Here is a 19,607-nt window from a genome sequence, read left to right on the forward strand (position 1 = left end):
CTGGAACCTCCAGAGACTGCTGTAATCCATATAATAGTAATAGATTTCAAGGTATCAGTTCTCTCACTGCTGAATAGTCTCAGCTCAGTCGATGTTAAAACACTCTAGATTGGAGCCAATCCAGAAGAATTTTCAGTTTGATTTTTCCAAGTTCCTAATTTCAAAGCCATTGGTTTACTTTTGTTCAGTTGCTCCTCTTGTAGATTTCATGAGGTTTAAATACCAAGCCAAGACTTCAGGTTACAGCCCCTGAATCTCGTTGTCTGTGATAAACTCCAGTATGGTACTGTTGTATCAACTGACAAACTATCCCTCCACTTGAATTCGGGACTCCATCCCACTGTGTTTGTAAAGTTCAGCCTAATATTACCATGTCCTGTCTCTTGAGGGCTTAATTTCCCAGCCGTATTGTTGTGTTAATTATAATGTTTTGTGCGGATCACAGACAGAGTTCCTGTAGAGGATGATGAGGGTTGCAAAGTGGCAGAGTAAGGATCTGTCTCTGTCTATCTAGGTCAGGGATCTCAAATTTGAATCACCAGGAGGGCCACATGAAGACTAGTCCATTGGCCCGAGGACGGCATCACTGACACCCTCTGCCCCCGGCCCTGCCCCCACTCCACCCCTTCCATGAGGCCCTGCCTCTTCCCAGCCCTTCCACGCCCCTATTCCAACCCCTTCCCCAAATCCCTGTCCCTGCCCCGCCTCTTCTCCGCCTCCTCCCCTGAGCACATGGCTCCCCACTCCTCCCCCCTGGAAAGCGCTAAGCGCCTGGAGGTAGGCAGAGGAGCAGGGATGCGGTGTGCTGCGGGGAGTGGGGGGAGGGGAGCTTGGCGGCCTGCAGGAAATAACTCCGGGAAGGCGGGGGCACGGGGAGCTTGGCGGGCCGCAGGAAATAACCCAGCGGGCCGCGTGTTTGAGACCCTTGATCTAGGTACTTATATGGGCCCTATCACTACAGTATCTGAGCATCTAACAAACACTGAATTTAGCCTCATACGCTCCCAGGAAAGTATCTTTGACATTAATGTTCAGATGAGGAGTCAGGGCCAAGGGAAGTAAGTAACTCACCCAAGGTCAAACAGGTAGTCCAAGGCAGAGCTAGATTTGAACCCAGATCTTCTGAGTCCCAGCCCAGAGCAATAACCACACCACACCACCATCCTTTCCCTTGAAGAAGGCATTGTAACCATAATGCTGCATTCTGGTATTTTCAAACTTTAAGAGCAATTGTGAATGTCCTGCCTTTGGTGTTTTCTACTCCATGCATCTGAAGAAGTGGTTTATAGCCCACAAAAGCTTATGCCCAAATAAATTTGTTAGTCTCTAAGGTGCCACAAGGACTCCTTGTTGTTTTTGCTGATACAGACTAACACGGCTACCACTCTGAAACCTGCCTTTGGCAGGCTTTCTTTAACCAACAACTTTCTGTACAAAATTAGGATCTTAATGCTACTTTTAAAACAAGTCCTTTTTTCCCGTCACAGTTTGCATTTTGTTCGCTCCCCAGCCACAAGCAAAATGCAGCTGAACTGGGGTGCTGTGCCTATGATCTTGCCCACTTTAGCTTTATATAAGAGATAAGCAGATTTATGTGCTTGTGTTTTTAAAACACTAATCTGTTTTGTTTTTTCTAATTTTTTGCTGTTCCTGCGTGCTCTGTGCCAGGTTCCTAGCTCCCTTGGCTGGAGTTGAGGCCAGCCCATTGCCACAGCTAAATCTTTTATTTATCTATTTGGCAATAGTGGGCAAAATAGCTAGCAAACGAATTAAACTTTTCATTGCTCGTGAATTAGATTTCCCAAGCGGAAATGTGCAATCTCCAGGGGCAGGATCCTCAGCTGTTCCAAGTTGGGATAGCTCTGTGGACTTCAGGGGACCTGCTCTGTTTTACACCAGCTCAGGATCTGACCTTAGATAGCTTTGCATAGCTTTGCTTTCTTGGTTGAAGTGATCTGAGCTCTTTTGTGCATTTGAGTGTTTAACCTAATTACGCTACTTTAAAGCTTCAGTCACTGGTGTATACTGCTTCTGAGGTACCCCTGACAGGATGTCTTGGTTAAAACAAGTGGTTCTTGTGGGTTAGAAAAAACCTCTATGAAATATAGTTTGTTTGTCTTTTTTAAAAGAAGCTTTCAACAGATGCACCCTGCTCCTGTTAAGGTCAAAGCAGGGTCTTTATTCTCACTAAAAACAAGGTGGTATAAGAAAAAATAACGCTTCTCGTCTGCTATTCTTGCACTGCTTTGCAAACCTTAACTATCAGAGCCTCCTAGCACCCCTGTGAGTTATGTAGGACATCACCATTTCACAGAGGAGTAAACTGAGGCACAGGGACATCACCTTAGGTTGTACAGTGACTCACTAGCAGAGTCAGAAGTAGAAGCTAGGAGTCTTGACTTTCAGTTCCCCCTTCTAGCCACTAGGCAACACCGTCTTACTGTAGTTATGACATCTGGACTGTACACTAGGTTGTTGGGGAGACAGGGTTTGGATTTTTGGTGGCTTTATCTCTCTCTGTGTGTCTTAGGTACTTATCTGGCCCCCATTACCATAGTCTCGGAGCACCTCAGTTTTTAATGTTTATTTTCCCAACACCCCTGAGAGCTATTGAAGCTCTGTTATTACCATTACCCCCACCCATTTTCCCAGATGGGGAACTGAGGCACAGAGACTCAGTGACTTGCCACTGACTTCTTGGGTGACCTTGAGCTGAGGAGTGAATTAAACTACATCTCTGGAGTCCCAGCCTAGAGCCCAAACCATTGGACCATGCTTCCTCTTTGATGAGCCACCAAGTCCAGTTGATCTCTCTTCGTGAGTGTCTTACAACATAACACTTTGGAGGATGAAAGAGAGAGCTGTTGTTCCATATGGTTGCCCAGGATTTCTCTGTAAGGGTTACATCTAAGCGCAGGCTAGATTCGCAAGGCGCTGTGTGTTGCCTTTGGACAAGTGGGCAGACAGGTCGCAGTATTCAACCCGGATCATTTTTGTAGTATCTGAACTTGATTGCCGTGTTGTAACCCAGGACTGGAATTTCCTTGTAATGGCTGGCTGGTAATTGATCACAATAACAAGGAGAGCCTTTTCTTGCAGCTGAGATGTTGAGACTCACTCTTCACTTGCCTCAGGGATAAAACTGGAAGGAGCTTCCAAAGAGAGTAAGGGTAGCAATTCTTAAAAAACCAAACCAAGTTTAAATTTTAACTTTGCAGAAATGTCAGCAGTATAACAACAAGCAAGTGTGGTCTGCTATCTGCGTGAAGCATAATGAGTGTTAGATGCTCACAAGAAAGTGCACAATCCCTGGGCGGAGAGGTTAGTTAGGGGTGAAAGAGCAGTAGGAAGCCGGAGGACATATGTAGTAGAAGGTCTATGTAACAGAGAGGGGATGTGGCACATGGTGAGCATGTTGTATAGCCTTATAGGGGTTTTTGAGTAAGGTGATGCCCACCTGTGCTATTCTTCTGGAAGGTGTGTAGTGTTCCACTAACTTAGATAAGTCAGGCCAGATCCTGGGGCTGGTTTGCAGCCGTTTGATTTCCCAGGCTGCTAGTCTGGTTCTACCAAGGAGCAGCTTAGAGCAGCCTCAGGACTATGCTAAATTGTGCCAGCAGGAGTGGCCCCCATGGGTCTGGAGAGCAAAGGGGCTCCTGTCCTTGCCCCCTTTTCCAGGATTGTCTCTTCTGTGCCAGGAGCTGCAAGGTTGAGGATTGCATAGGCCTGGTTCTGTGCCACTAAAGGACTCCTCTATGTAGGGGGAATCCTTAGCTGGCCATTTACAGGAGCTTTAAGTCTGCTCTGCACTGCTGGGGTGTCTGAAAGGGGCTGAGGATCAAGCCTATAGGCTGAGATCCAAGACACCCTTAAAGGACCCTGATTTTCATAGGGTTGGGTCTCAGCACCCATAATCATTCGACCCTTGTGGAAACTTTTAGAGATAGACCCTAAAATGTGGCCTGGCCTGCTGTTGGGCCAGCCAGTCAGGATCTTCCAAGGAAATGACCACTCTGATATGTCCCCAAGGCTCTGTACGCAGCTTTGCCACCAGAGCAGATCAGGGACTTAGGGTAGTTGCTGTATGCAAGATTATTTATCAATAGTTGTTGTCCCCGGTCCCCCCCCCCCCCAAAAAAATCCTGTAGTCACATTGTTCCTGCTGCTGACTCATTTTGAGGCATGTTTCTCTCTTCTCTGGCTGATACCAAGAACAATAGCTTTGGTGATTAGAGGATAGTTAAATTTGTACTCATTAAGGATGACAGATGGGGACATTCTCCTAGCTGGTACCGCTACTGGAATGAGTTTTGCAGATGAATGGTTAGAAACTTACAAAAGATGTGGCAAAAGAAATTTACATGTAGCATAACATTTATCCTCTCAGAAAATGAAAGATCAGTTTTCTGCTGTAAGAGTAAACTGCTGTTTGATGCAAACTGCAAGTACTAAGGAGTTTCTTTGCTAAAAGGATTGGGAATTGTAGTAGCTAATTAGTTCAATCCCTATGCAATCTCATGGCTATTTGAAAAGTAGGGCGTGGGGCACACTAAGAACCCCAGGGTGGCTAGCTTTGTCGATTTCACTGAATTTTGTGATATTTGGTGTCTTTCTGGTAGCTCCAGCTCTTATCAGCCCCATGAATATGTGAGAATCTGACTTTTTTTCTTTTTAATGGAAGTTGAGATTCTAACCCTCCTGGCTGCAGAGAAAAGTTGGAAAAAGTGACCCCTGAAGGTGCAGACACCAGAAGGCAAATCAGAAGACTAAATGTTGTTTGGCTTAAAATCTTCTTCTTTTTTTTTTTTTTTTGGAGTGGGGGCACACGGCAGTCACACGGCAGGCCCATTCTCCGACTCTCCTAGATGTTGTGTTACAAGACACGGTGGTGCTGGGATGCAGCACCTGAGCTCTTTAGCTTCTTTTGAGCACCCAAAAGTGTGTCTAGATGTGTCACTGAAATAAGAAACAGTCCCTGCTCCAAAGAGCGACCAGCTGAATTCAGACATGACCTGAGGAGGGAGGGTCATAGATCAATAAAAGAGGAGGAGGAGGAGGGGTAAGAGGAAGAACAAGAACCCGAAATCATGGTTTTATACCCTTATTGAAGCAGGAAGGATAGCCCAACAGGCCACTAGCCTGCGACGTGGTAGCCCCAGACTCTCTGAGTGGTCTGGAGCAGTTCCCCATCAATAAACTGGGGATACGAGCACTCCCTGACTTCCTACAAGGATAAATTTATTAAAGACTGAGAGGTGCTCAGATAATACAGTCTTAAAAAATGTCCCGTGATGTCCCTTTCCTATGTAAGTGGTTACAATGGCTAATTACCTTCACTAATGAAAATGTGCACCTTATTTCTGTCTGAATTTATCTAACCTCATCTGCCAGCCATTGGTCTGTTTACACCTTTGTCTGCTAGATTGAAGAGCCCTCTCTTAACGAATACAGGGGAGACCCCAGAGACATAGGGTCTTGCAAACAAGGGTGGGGAGTTGAAACATGGCTGCAGAAGAGGGACAGGACTGAGGCGATATCGGTATGTAGCCCCCAACGATTCTCAGGGTCTGGCACCCAACTGTGAGTTCTCAGAGTCCTACTCCTCTTCAGCAAGCTCATGTGAGAGACAGCTGGTGCGTAACTTAGCCCCATCTGTGTTTGTGGCGTGGTGTTTGTGGAAAGGTTTGCTTTTTCAGCAACTGGGTTACAGTTCTTGACGTGAAGGGCGGGCTCAGTCTGTAGCCCTTATTTGACCTGCCTGGAAAGGATTCTAAATGGTAGTCTGTCTGTCAGGGTATGGATTGGGTGGTGAGGGGGGTGGGACCATACACAAGAAGGACCTGGGGAAGAACACAAGTGACCTTTGATAGTACAGCATGTCTGTGGGAGTGAATAAAGGAGAAACCCTGCTGAACTGGGTCTGCCAGGGTGCTTCCAGCTTTCTCCAAACTGCTGGCTGTGCTCTAAGGGTAAGGCTCTTGGCACGGCCGACCTGACTGTGAAGATCCTGCCCCCAGGTGCCAATCAGGGTGTTTGCCTGTGCTCCTGCCTACAGAGGGAAGGTCCCAGTGATGGGCCCCCACAAATGGAACAAACAAAGCTCTTTTTGCCAGCAGCATCTTGCTGCAGCCTCTACGCTTGGCTGAAGTAACTGTAGTTTCCACCATTTCAGATCTGCCAAATTAGACACCAGGACTGGTTTGCATGTGTTGTCAGCAGTGCATCACCTGACAGCGCTGCAATGTTAAACTGAGAGCCTGGTGCAATGGAAGCTCTTGAGACAACAACAGAAGCATGTGATGGGCAAGAACAATAATAGCTGGCTGTTACAGTCTCTCTCTAGGGCATTTATTGTCACCGCACCCCTATGTTGTTATCCACATTTCACATGATAGCTGCAGTTGTAAGGATGGGTTGCTTTCCAGTAATGGGGGTGAAAAATCCTACAAACTCAGACATAGGAGAGCTGAACTGACGCGTCCCTAGTGAGACCCTCTTGCCTCATTGCTGATCTAGGGCCATGTTCATCCCTGGTGTAACTTCATGGACTTTTAATGGAGGCACATCAGAAGTGAATGTGTCCCTTCAAATCCAAACGCTCCAGAGCAGCTGTTGTCTGCTCCAACACATTAAAAAAAACCCACACCTGTATGGTATTATGGCTTTTAGTTTTGATTTGAACTTAGTTTGTTTGAATGTCAAGGCTTCAGTTCTCTTATTAGTGAAGGGAAGTTGAAAACTCAGATGCATAATCTCTTCACCCTCTTCCATGCAAACCATGTATCACCATCACAACAATTCAATTTTTGGAACAAAGACAGAAAAAAGAGACAAAGCTAAAAACAGGAACTATTAGATAAACACTACTATGGGCTCTCTGCTTGTGAGGCGAGCTTCTTCCTGCCCTGAAACATCTGTCGAGGTAGCAGTAGCTCTCTTGGGAGCTGACAGGCTTGCGGAGTCCAGTTCTTCAGGTCTGCTGGCGTTCATTCTTGTAGTTACATCTTTCCCTCCAGCCACAAAGCCAGGTGGTTAAATGACTGAAAAGTTCTTCCATTCATGAGAAGTTTTAGGAGCATTATCTTAAGTATAGGCTTAAATATAACCCTTCAGCCTGTGTATAGGAGATGGTTAGGGTGCTAGTGGGGGACACCAGAGACCCAGGTCAGTTCCCTGCTCCTCTGCAGGCTTTTTGTGTGACCTTGGGCAAATCAATTAATCTCTTGCTGCCTCAGTTCCTCATCTGTACAGTTGGGATACTGCCCTACCTTGAAGGGATGTGATGAGGATCAGTCCATTAAAGACTGTGAGGCTCTCAGGTACGGGGCATCAGGTAAATACCAGAGACAGACATTCAGCTGTGACGTCTTGAATTCACTGTTACAAAAGAATTCTATGAAGTCTTCAGGCTTATGAGCCTGGTTTCTTTGTTAAGAGGAAGATAGGAAGATTAAGAAAGCAATCCTGGAGAAGAAAGAGACTTAAGAAACCAAGTAGGGGGTGGGGGGGAAGTACAACCATTATTATTTGTGTTACAGTAATGGCTAGAGACCCCAACCAAGATCGGTGGCAGCTAGGCACAGTACAAACAAAATGTGAGGCAGTCTCTGCCTCAAAGAATTTACAAACTAAACAGAGAAAGGAAATATCCCCAGTTTACAGATGGGGGACTTGAGGCACAAAGGGCCAGATGTCAGAGGCATTTAGGCACCTAATGGGATTTTCAAAAGCATGTAGGTGCCAAACACCCATTGATTTCATTGCATGTTTAGGTGCCTAAATACCTTTAAAAATCTGGCCCAGAGGCTAGAGTAAAAATTTCAAAATTGCATGTAGTGTACATACCCATGTAGCCCCCCAGCATGGGTATAAGTACCAGTGTAGACAGTGAGACATGGTTTCAGTAAGTAAAGACACACATGAAGGATGTGGGTATGTACCTGAGTGCATACCCCACATGGCTCTCCGCTCGCCGAAGCTCTGCCTGTGTTTACGCTGCCGTTTCTATCAGTGTCGTGTCCCACTGCCTCCCCACTGCTGGAGCCTTTCCCTGCCTCAGGAATAGTCTCCGGCAGTGGGCAAAGGCTTGGGCAGCTCCCTGCTACTGGAGACTCTCGCAGTCTCCCCTTTGCCAGAGCCGTTCACTGCCACATGCAGCTATACAGCACAGTGTGGACACAGCGTGCTTACACTGTGGCATGTAGCTGCACATATGCTACACGCCACCACCAGTTGTGTGTGGGATAGACGTAGACTGAGTCTCATTGAAAGTCAATAAGATTTAGGCTCCTGCGTCACTTAGGTGCTTTTGAAGATATTACTCTACGTTATTTGCCCACGGCACTGGTTTGAGGCTCGCATAGCAATGCAGTGTGGACGTTCCAGCACAAGCTTGAAAAGAACAGGGCCGCAGGCACATGTCCCACAGAGCCGGGTTTACTATGCAATGTGGACATACCCACAGGGAGCCTGTAGCAGAGCTGGGAACTGAACTCGGTCTCTGTGCTTTATTGCTCACCCTGTCTAGTGTCACACAGGGAAACTGGCAAAGTCAGCCACTAAACCCAGATCTTCTGGGTCCCTGGAAACCACGTCAACTTCTTGGATATGTAATGTTGATAAGTATGTCTAGTTTTGGTTTTGCAGGTTGTGGTCCCTCCAATGCACAAACTCTAGCATTAAGTGACTGCTGCTAATGCAATTAATCTCCAGGGTGGAATTAGGGAAATCCTGTTAAATAATTCCTATTTTCAGCAGCGTGAAAGGCTTGGAGAGAGAAATTTATGTGGTGATGACATTTCTTAAGCAGCTCTCAGCTTCCTGTTGGCTTTCTCTTTTGATCCCCTTATCTGTAGGCACTTAGTGAAAGCTAAGCAGAAGAAGCTGGACCAGAGGGAGTTGGAGGAATAAACCACACATGACTAACACATTAAAAAGGGCCAGCACTTTGGTATCCAGAGCTGGAAAATTAGTCACCCAGGTTCAATGGTGTGTGTTTTTAAAATATTTATCTCCATCAGCTACTAACACTTCAGGAAGTTGCTCTTTCTTCTGTATTTCTGCTTAATAGGGAATATTTGCACTAGAATGTTCCAGCTCTTTTGCAGGTCAGTGCACTTGGCCAACCCTCTCTTTCACGATCACAATACGTGCCCCTCCTATGGAAGGGCATCATTGATTTTTACTTCCAGGATACCTAGTGCTGAGCTCCAATATGTCCATAATGTTGAGTTTGAGACAATTCATAGTCCCTCCCTTTCCTTGTTCTTATACTGCAGTAATCCACATGGTGGTGCAACTTTCTGCCTTTACACTTCTACAGCACATTTCATCTAGATAGGTAGCAATGCTCTCTGCAGTTTGATGTAGAGTATTCTATGGGGCTTAACTGTGGCTGGAAAAGTAATATGAAGTAGTAAAATCTAATACACCACTAGCTAAAAAGACATCCCATTGTCAGTATTCATGACAAACTGGAGAAGAGTAGAAGCATGGGTCTCTGTTATGGATAATAGAAAGCAAGAATTATTGCAGGGTTATTCCATACTGTGCATGTGTGTGCGTGCTTTGTCCAGTTCAATCTTAAATGTCCCCAGTGATGGGACTTGGATTGCTTCCTTGGGGAGTAGAATCACTAGCTGAAGAGCTGTTGCTGTTGGAAAGTTTTGCTTGTATTCTAAATGATTCATTTCTTTAAGATCTGTCCCATTATCCCCATATATATGTACACCCGCATCCCCTCACCCTGAACTACGTCATTCCTTTCCATACTTGGAATGGGATTCTTGTAGATGGCCACCCATGTTCCATTTTCTTAGGTGTTGCTTAACCAAGCCATACATCCTTGGCTCACTAAGGCCTGAGAGATGTTTAGCAGCCTAAACGTTCAACTGAAGTTAAGATATAGGCTTCATGCTCCATTTAGGAAGAAAGCATGAGTGAGTGGCACCTGCTGGCCTAATTGGGATGGAGATAGCAACCTGCTCTTAAACATCTCCTGTGGCCCTTGAAGTATGAAGTAGAATAGTAGTATGGAGATGTGTGATGCAGTGTGGTCTTGTGGCTAAGGCACTAGACTCTGGCTCAGGGTAGCTGGGTTCAATTCTTGGCTCTGCTGCAGAGTCCTGTGTGACCTTGACCAAGTCCGTTAATCTCTCTGTGCCTCATTTTCCCCATCTGTAAAATGGGATAATGATCCTTCCTTTTTGTCTCTCATCCATTTGGATCCTAACCTCTTCGGGGTAGGGACTTTCTTTTACTACGTGTATGTACAGCATCTAGTGCCATAGGGACCTCCTCTTGGTTGTGGATCGATAGGCACTACTCTGTTCAAATAATCATATCATCCTTGGTGTACAGATAGGAAAAGTGGAGCAGAGACGGTCACACAGTGAGGGCCCAGTACTGCTCCCACTGACTTCAGCAGGAGACGGGTGAAGTCCTGAAGAAGACCCAGGAGCTACTGATTTTCAGGCTTAGGCCCATGCTTCCTCTCAATGTCTGTGCTATTATTAGGGTTGCCAATTTTGGCCGATTGTATTCTTGGAGATTTCATCATGTGACATAATCTTTAATTCCTGGAGACTCCAGGCCACTCCTGGAGGATTGGCAACCCTAGCTATTATAAACAGACCAATTGGGGCCACACAGCCACTTACGCACTTGGTTTTTACATGGTGAATCAAAACAAGTTCACACTTCTCTTATTTCTAGAGGGACTGTCACATGAGGCTGCCTGTGACCACTGTGACCTCACTCCTAGGCTATGTTAAGGGCTTGGTTTGTGACTGAGGCAATCCCTCTCCCTTTGGCTGTGGGCAAAGATCCTCTGATTCTGCGTCAGATGCTGGTTTCCCCCTTGAGGCCAGTGGTGATTCTCAGATCAGTGATGGATTTGAATACCCCATGTCCCCAGTGGGACTTGGCTTCCACCTGTCTGAGTGGAAAGAGTTGCTCCCAGTCGCATGCTTGGGCTTATATGCTGTTGTCTTCCAGCAGCCCCGCTGTGCAATCAGCTCACTTCCTACCCCAGCAGGCCAGGAACCGGTGACCCAATAAGGAAATAATGTTTACCGCCTGGGTGTTTGGATGGTTCACTTGCCTTTTGTGAGCGGATGTTTGTCAAACCTGTTGCCTTCTGGATCCTTTGATAAGCCACCTTCGCAGGGTTTGAACGAACTTCTTATCTTAGTCATCTCCCTGCCCTTTGATGCTCTGTGCGTACTTGAGCATAAACACAGAGGGTGACTGTGCCTGAGCTGTGAGGATCGTAAGAAATTGTGGGTTGCTCCCTGCTGTGCCCCGGATCCCACAAGAAACATCCTATGGCTCCTCAGTCTTTCTGCTCCAGGGCTCCACCCTTTGACACTGGTACTTAGGAACTGTGTGCACAGGAGGAGGAGGAGACCCTAGAAGCTGGGGGGCTAAGAATGGCAGAAACTAGGACTTCCTCTGTGATCTAAGGAAATACGTGGATTTCATAGAAGGAGTAAGTACCAGCTGTGCAGGGCTAGCTGCTTGTAGCATACATGTACACGCACACATGGATGCTCTCCTTGCTTTCTAGACCTGTGCTCATGACACAAGGGACTGTGCTTATTCCCAAGAAGCCCACTGGAACTCCTCAGCGTCAGAAGAATTCAGGGCTGAAGTCAATACAGGCTTCAATCAAGGGAGGCTTTAGGGTTTTGTGTCTCTTAAGGAGTGATCACCAGCAATAGCTCTTACTAGGACATGACCTGCTCAGGCTGCAGTGAGCTGAGCTCATGACACCTTCCTGTGGAAGGCTTGGTTTCTGATCCCTGAAGGCTGGCGCGTGTGATGCGAGAGATGTGCCGCTATACTCACTTGCTTCTCTGCTGGTGCTGAGCTTCCAGATCTCTTTGTGGAAGGGGGCTTGGGTGGAGAGGATGATTTGTTGCACTACTTCTGCTTTTGTGCCACTCGGAGTGAGTGATCTGCTTGGACCTTTGTTCTGGTGACATTGGTTTATTCCTGCACCTGACCCCTGCCATCAGAGTGAAATGGGGAAGGCGGAGAGATGAGATGATGTCAAAGGGAAAAAATGAATTCCCTGTAGGGTCTAAATCACATGTGCCTGGTCCTGGCAAACCATTAGATATGATCTGGATGCTTTTGATTTCAAATTAAGTGATTGCCGCTGCAGCTCTTCTCCCACCCAGCACACCTGCATGGATTCCCCTGTATCCATGGTTTGGTTTGGTTTAGTTTCCGTCCTTTGGCTCAGATGACCCGAGCCCTTCCTCTCTCACTTGAGTTGAGGGCTGGGTGAGGAGTGACAGCACTGGAGGAGTGGAGTCCATGAATGAGACACAGGGCAGAGTAGCATTTGTGATCATGCCAGCACGTAGGTCTCCGCCCATCCGACTTCCCAGTGAAAGCGAGTATGTTTGCAAACCAGGCCTCTGGGCTGGGTGGGTTTTTTTCCATTTCCTAATTTGGCATTGCAGCCAGCAGCCTCTGAACTAGCAGGGCAGGAAGAGCTACCGTCTTGCCTTGAATGTGCCCTGGGGGCTTTCTTGTGTGTCCTGGATGCTTGTATTAAAGACCTTGTTCCATGCCGTGGTTTTCCCCTCCACTGAAGGAGATGAAGGCACTCAGCGGGCCAGTTGCTTTTTGCACATGTGTCTTGGGGAGCTGTCGCTGGTTGTAATGGAAGGTGAAATCTCAGATTGTGACATGGCTGTCTGGGTTTCTTCTCTTGGCCTTTTGGTGGAAATGGAAGAGAAAGAGCATTAATGTAGCCAGGATGCGTAGGGCTGTACCCTCTCCAGATGTCTCGCTGGAATGGTCTGATCTGAAGAAGTGTGGGTTTGGGAATTGCCCCTTGTGGGACAGAAGTCTCTGTAGCCTAAGCAAAAGCAGCTGTGCTAACGGCTGCTGCTCCATTCGCTGCAGTGGAGTTGCTCTCATTCACAGCAGCTGAGGATCTGACTCTTAGGCTTGATTTCCTTCTTGCTATTACCAGCAGGACAGTGGGGTGGGAGGAGGTATTGTTTCATATTCTCTGTGTATATATAAAGTCTGCTGCAGTTTCCACGGTATGCATCCGATGAAGTGAGCTGTAGCTCACGAAAGCTCATGCTCAAATAAATTGGTTAGTCTCTAAGGTGCCACAAGTACTCCTTTTCTTTTATCCAATGGAGCAACTCCTAACCCCCCCACCCCACCACAGTGGAGGGGCTGAATCAGGCCCTGTGTATGTAGGACATGCTGTACATATTAGACACCTCTGACTTAGTATAGGCTCTTTTCCTATAGTAAAGCCCACACGCATTTCAGTTACGTAGCATACCAGGTCCTATTCATGTAGGCTCTGTTTTGAACTGCTAGAGTGAGATTTCCAGAGTTTAAGCCTCCTTTCCATCCTTCCAATTCTGGGCCGCTCCAGGGACCAATGAGGCCTCTGGCATAACTTACACACCCCGAGGGGAGTGCCCAAGCTATGGCAGCCTTCCTGGCTTCCTCTGGGTAGCAGTGCCACCAGAATGCCCACAGTGCTATGCATAGTAACTCTGCCCTGCCCTGTCAGCAGGCTGGTAGGGTGCATAAATTGCCCTTACCCACAGCCTGTGGCAGGGGGAATTCTCCCTTCACTGACCCTTCAACATTGCCGCAGTATAAAAGGGCTATAGCAAAGGGGTGAAGCCCTCGCCTACTGTTTAACCTGCGCGTTCCCACCTAACTATTTCTGCAGGGCTTTCTGGCCTGGCTAATGCAGCTGAAACCCTCCGCTAATAACCTAAAGGTGACCTCAAATTGCATGGTTTAGATCTAGAATTGGGTAGGAAATTGTTTTCCTAGCCCATGAGAATTTTCAAGATTTTGAGAATTTATCTGCCCTGCACCTGGGACAAAAAGTCGAAATCTCAGATTCTGTTTTGTGAACAGCTAGTCCAAAAATAATTTTGGAATGGGTCAGTCAATTTTCCTTTCAATTTTGGCCTTTTAAAAAAATACACTTTTTTTTTACTAGAAATTAACTAATATTTTGAAACAAAAAGTTGTTGTGTACCAAAACTCACAACTCTTTGGTTCAAAAAGTTTGATTTTTTTTTTCAAATTGGGAAACTTGTCAAATCTGACTCTTTCCTGCTAGCCATTTTAGTGTCGACTAATCAATATTTTCTGATGGGGAAAAAACCCCATTTAATCAGAAAATTCCCAACCAGCTCTATTCAAATCCAGCCTCCTCCTTAGTGGGGCTTAGCTCAGTTCTGGCTCTGCTTTGGGCCCGTCTAAGCTTGTATCCTCCACACCCCATCTCTTAAAAACCAAACTAAACATAGCAAACATATATTTGGCACTCAAAAAAAGTGTACTGCAGTGAGAGGCAACGTGGCTTTATTTTGTTGTTGCCGCTGTTAAAGGCATTTAAAATGCTGAGCAAAACTTGCTTTCTGTGAACTGATCACGCTACTTCTTTGTAATTCACATAGTTGGTGGACAATGATTCTTAACTTCCCTATTGTCCTCTCGTTCTCAGTCACTTCCCCTTGATCAGTAAGAAGCGGCTTCATTAATGAATCAAGCTGTGCGGTGCCACTCATGGGCGGGGAAGAGAGAGGCTAGTTTCTCATTGTAGCATGTATAACAGTAGAAGTCTGTCCTATCTGATCAGCTATCAGTATGTACTATGGTGATGAGTTGCCCTAGAAATCTGTGTCTAGCAAGATTATCTGTCTCCTTTCAGAAGACACAGTGCCTCTTAATTATTCTAACTGTTCTGGGATTGGAGGAAAATGGCCTTTTGGTTAAAGCACAGGACTGGGAGTCAGAAGACCTGAGTGCTGTTCCCAGCTGTTGCAGATTCATTGTGCGATCCTGGGAAAATTACTTTAACCTCTCTGTACCTCAGTTGACCTCTCTGTAAAATGGGGCTGGTTGTGAGGTTTAGATCATTCATGCCTGTAAAGCATTTGGAGATCTTTAGGTGGAGGCTGCTATTGAAAAGCAAAGTTATTGTATGGGGCGATTTTACCCCCAAAAAGGGAGACGTGTCAGATGCTCCGTGGAGTCCACTGGGGACTTGACTGTTGATTTTACATGGAAGGCACCCAGAGACTACAGTATTGGGCAGTGATATATAACCCTGACATCTAGTTCATCCAGCACATGCCCTGTTTGTGCAGAATAATTGGGGCAGTTGGTCTGAGCCCTACCCTATTCCATATGCAAGTAAATTCTCTAAGGAGAGACATGGATTGCCTCGTTCCAGTGGGGTATTTGTACCCCCATTTCTGTCGCTTCCCCTCTCCTTCCTGTCTTGTGGGTGTGGCATCTCCAGATGCTAGTGTGTGGCGTGAATGGCAGTGACGAGCACTATTACTTTTTTATTTCCACACACAGCCTGTTCTGTGAAGGCTAGAAAAGACACAGCCAGGAGTCTTCTCTCCTGAATCTACTCGCTGTCTTGGTCTTTTTCTGGTGCTTTCCCTTCTTTTCCCTTCCCTGAAGAACAAATTCCAGAATTCAAGCCTCCACCGAAAACTCCCCAGGTGCCTGTTGTCTTCTGCCAGATCTTGCACAGCCTTCAGTTAGTTGTTCTCAGGCTCTCTCTGGGACTCTGTCTGAGCCACAGCTGCAGGCCTTGTTACAGGCAGGAAAGCCCTTCCATTGTACCATGGCATGCTGCTCGGAAATTTACAAAGCAGCACCAAGGCGTGGCGATGGAGCTGGAGTAGGATTGATCCCAAAGCATCAGCCTTTGCAGGGTGCCACTGTGGGCAACTCACCCTGCATACTCTTAGCGCTCGCAGGCACGTGCACCTGAAGAACTCACCCCGGTGCACTAACGTGCTATCGCAGATTTCCAGAAGTGACTAGCGATTCGGGGTCTCTCCATTTTGTGGGGCTAAGCTTGAGACACATAAAAAGGGCCAAATTTCCAGCGGGCAGGTGCTCAGCTCTTACCGAAAATCTGGTCCCTTTTAAAGTGTCTTAAGCTGGGCACCCTAAAAGGAGACACTCCAAATCACTGGATGCTCTTTAAAACCTTAGCCCCAGTCTTTGGCCTCCCCTTGCATTGCTGGGAGTAGAGAGGTGACATAGGGTATGTCTGCAGTGCAGTGGGAGGTGGGATTGCAGCCCATGTAGAGTTACCCAAGCTAGCTTTAAACTAGCTGGCATGAGTACCTATAGCGGCGAAGCTGTGGCAGCTTGGGCTTCAGCACAGGCTACTGCCCAAGTAGGTGGGCTTGCACAGCCTGGGTCACTGTGGCTTCACTGCTCCAGCACTTGAGCTAGCTAGAATAAAGCTAGCTCAGATACATCTACTCCCTCTGCAGTGCAGGCAAATCCTTAGCAAGGCCGCTTGGAAAGTTTGACTTGCATTTTCCAGTACTGTCCCCTGTAATGTAATTTTGCACAGGTTGTGGGTCTGTTTGGTGGGGGGTGACGTGAGGGGGAATGAAATGTCGCTAGTTCACCATTCTGGACACATTCCAAAGTCCTTTTTCCATTAAATTTTCAACAGACTTTGTTGAATATGACAAGCCTTGGAGACGTGTGTGGTCACCACAGGCACATTAGGAAACTGACAGACGCATTTGTACTTTGTGGTTTGAAAATTACGGTAATAACTTTCCCTTCAGGTCCCAACGTCCATTTCCTATTTCAAAATCAAGGGGCATAAGGGAGGGAATTCTGCTGTTCTGGGACAGTGCGTGGCAGGTGGATCAAGAGTTCTCAACGGGCAAGAGGCATTTCCTAGTCTTTCTTTGTTGAACACTAGACTAACATTAGCCTTTCTTCAGATGACCCAGCTGTGTTCTCGAACAAGCTGACATGTAGGATTTTTGTGCCCTGTGGCAATGTGCTGGGTGATACATGAGTCATTGCCTTCTTAGTCACCGCTTTCCTTTTGACGCTTGCCACAAGTCATGAGTGAAATGCCAAGCGGATCGGAAGATGAGCACATACTCTCTGTCTGTTCACTTCAGACACTTTGTGGCAGAATCTCTTCTCCCTACACTGCCATAGCAGAGTCAGTCGGTGGGAGTATGCATGCTCGTTGACAGGAAACCAAAACAGTCCATGGTAGAGTCTGGTGCCAACATGTTGAAGAAGCTCTTCACTTCCCAGTAAAGCAGAGTGCTTTCACCTGCCAGGCCAGTGCTTCAGTGCCACTTTTGCCTGGAGGGACCCACGTGTGGATTCTCTGAAGTGTGGATGAGGTAGGAATAGGGGCTTGATTCTCTGACTTGCCAAGTTCATTTTGCTCTGCTTAGGAGCCCAAGGCAGCTAGAGGCCTCCATCAGAGATCTTCCCCTGTGCGGGGCAACCTCCACCAGCATATAGCTGATGGTGTGGCTAGGCCAGCTCTGCCATGCCAGAACCCTGCCCACTGACGTGAGGGAGGTAGTGGGTGGGCAGGAAGGTGTAGGGTGGAGCACAGCTCTGTTATACTGGGTTCTCCACTGAATGTAAGCTGCTTTCAGTGGCTGTGAATTGAGGAGCCATGATCGCCGAGTTCTGCTTGGATACATTCGAGAATCAAGCCAAGAGAAATGCTGGAATGCCCCAGACTCAAGTTCAACCCTTCGAGGATCTTCTAGGATCCTAGTGTGTGTTGAGAATGAATAGGAGGCAGCTCCTGCTATCCAAAGGCAAAGGCTGCACTGGCTAAACCTTCCTCCCGGGAGACATGGATTTTAGATTAATATTTTTAATTGAGAGGCAAGGAAGCTCTGAGACCCCCCTGAGGCCTCTGGCTAGAGAGGGGAAGGTGCACACCCAGCATTAGCCATCTGGATGTTTAGCTCTGATTGCAGGGGAGGTGGCCTTAACTCAGTAGTCTCTTCATTATTTGTAATAGAAGGAGGTACATGATCACTGCCATGATGCTTAATTGAAAAGGCTAGTTTTCTTACCACCAGTGTGTCCCCCACCGCTCCCTTGAATTGGATGTAATGCTGTAAGAAGGACGATGCCACGTCATGTGCGACTCATCGTGTGTTGGCCTGCCTACTGGGTTTGATCCCTGCACAGTAAGGGTGGAAGGGTATTTTCCATACAGTGAAATTGATGGTGAAATGTGCGTGCAATCTGCTATTTCAACATGGCTGTGACTATCCTGCATGACGAGGCACTCTATCCAAGAGCACAGACTCCATGACCATGTGTGTCCTGTGTTACGCCAATAGCCTCTTGGTCTTTGCCTTAAGTTGGCCAGTCAACAGCAGGGACTGGCTGGAGAAGGAGCAGATCCAGCTCCCCTTTGCAGAACCACAGGTTGTCTAAGGCTAGAAATATGATCCGTGAGGAGAGGCACTGTCGGATGAATCCACTAACAGTGTCCATCACGGTCACTATTTAAATTACACGCCTGCACTGTGGGGTGGAAAGAACTCGGAACCATCTGCTCCCTTTACCATCTAAGCCACGAGACTTCCTTAGCTGTCAGTTACGTCAAGGCTCTTTGCAGGCCTATAGCCACTAGACTTCATCATCATTGCAAACGCATGAGCGAGTCTTGCTCTCTCCAGCGGAGGGTAGTTGTGAGCATACGCACATACTGCAGTTGTGGAGGATCTTACGCCCCCTGGTCACAACAAAGAGACCCTGCAGCTCCTCTTGATTGAGTTGCCCATGTCTCTTGTTTTGCTGACAGTTGGGAAGGTAGGGAAGACAGGCGATTGGCAGAGAAGATTACAAGGTAGCAATGATAGTATCTGAAAAGGTCGGGAAGAGACTCTTAACTGGCTGAAATGTCAAAGTGGATGTCCTTGCTTTTCAAGGCTTCGGAGAGTTCTTTTGTGTTCTCTGCTCAATAGAGTGCTCCTGGGTACGGCCTGGTGATGTTAACTCTTCTCTCTATATCTCTATTTAGGAGATGATCTAAAATGCAGCACACAACTTGCACAGAGGACAGGATCCATCATGCACTGGAAAGATGTCTACATGGGCTGAGCAGAAGTGCAGCCTCCTCCACCACATGGACTGGTAGGTGACCCAATATTCATGGGCTTCCTGAAGGCCCACGGTATCCTCACCAAACCTTGTGGCATAAATGTCCTGGGATCCCTCCTGCCCTTTCTGTTGATATTTGTACATCTTGCCCTTTGCCTGGTAATGTTCTGCCCAAGCAGTGGGAAGGTAATATGGCTAGGAACTACCGCCCCATTCCTCTAGCAACTTCGGGGCTCAGAACCACCTTCCCTTCAATACATGAGTTAGAGATGGGTCTGCTCTACTTACCCACTTGTGCCTGCCCAAGTTCTTCACCTAGCTGGAAAGATGTGCCAAGATGTTGAGAGATTCAAGTTAAGTTTAAGGTAGTGAGTAAACGTGCTATGGTGTATGCGAACTGGTCAGAGCACTGGCTGAAAAGGGTAGGAACCTCCATTCACCACATGGGATGACTCCTGTTCTTTGACTAGCTGGTGCGGTCTTGCTTTGGGGCAAATGCAGCTCAAACATATATTTCCGTGTGTGTGTGTGAGGGGGGGGTGTTCACTGGGGTTTTGGGACAAGGGGAACAATGAAACATGGTGGATGGCATTTTCCAAAGGACCCAGTGCTGGCCCAGCTCTGTCCATTAAAGTCAATGGTAAAGTTCCCATAGACTGCAGTGGGAACAGAGTTAG

At 47.1% G+C, this 19,607-nt stretch overlaps 1 protein-coding gene across 3 annotated transcripts in view; it reads left to right on the plus strand.

The window, feature by feature from the left end:
* The window catches only part of PIK3R5 (phosphoinositide-3-kinase regulatory subunit 5), a 97,336-nt gene that overhangs the window by 24,912 nt on the left and 52,817 nt on the right, over positions 1-19,607 (plus strand). For 2 of the 3 annotated variants that reach the window (XM_075119367.1, XM_048817471.2), the window contains exon 2: positions 18,851-18,963. In XM_075119367.1, the coding sequence (XP_074975468.1) occupies positions 18,864-18,963 (100 nt within the window). In that variant the 5' untranslated portion in view covers positions 18,851-18,863. Of the gene's footprint in view, positions 1-11,250; positions 11,489-18,850; positions 18,964-19,607 lie in introns of those variants that run through there. The other variant, XM_075119365.1, reaches the window with a different exon arrangement.

The sequence above is a fragment of the Caretta caretta genome, chromosome 14 (assembly GCF_965140235.1).
Source record: "Caretta caretta isolate rCarCar2 chromosome 14, rCarCar1.hap1, whole genome shotgun sequence".
Taxonomy (NCBI): domain Eukaryota; kingdom Metazoa; phylum Chordata; order Testudines; family Cheloniidae; genus Caretta; species Caretta caretta.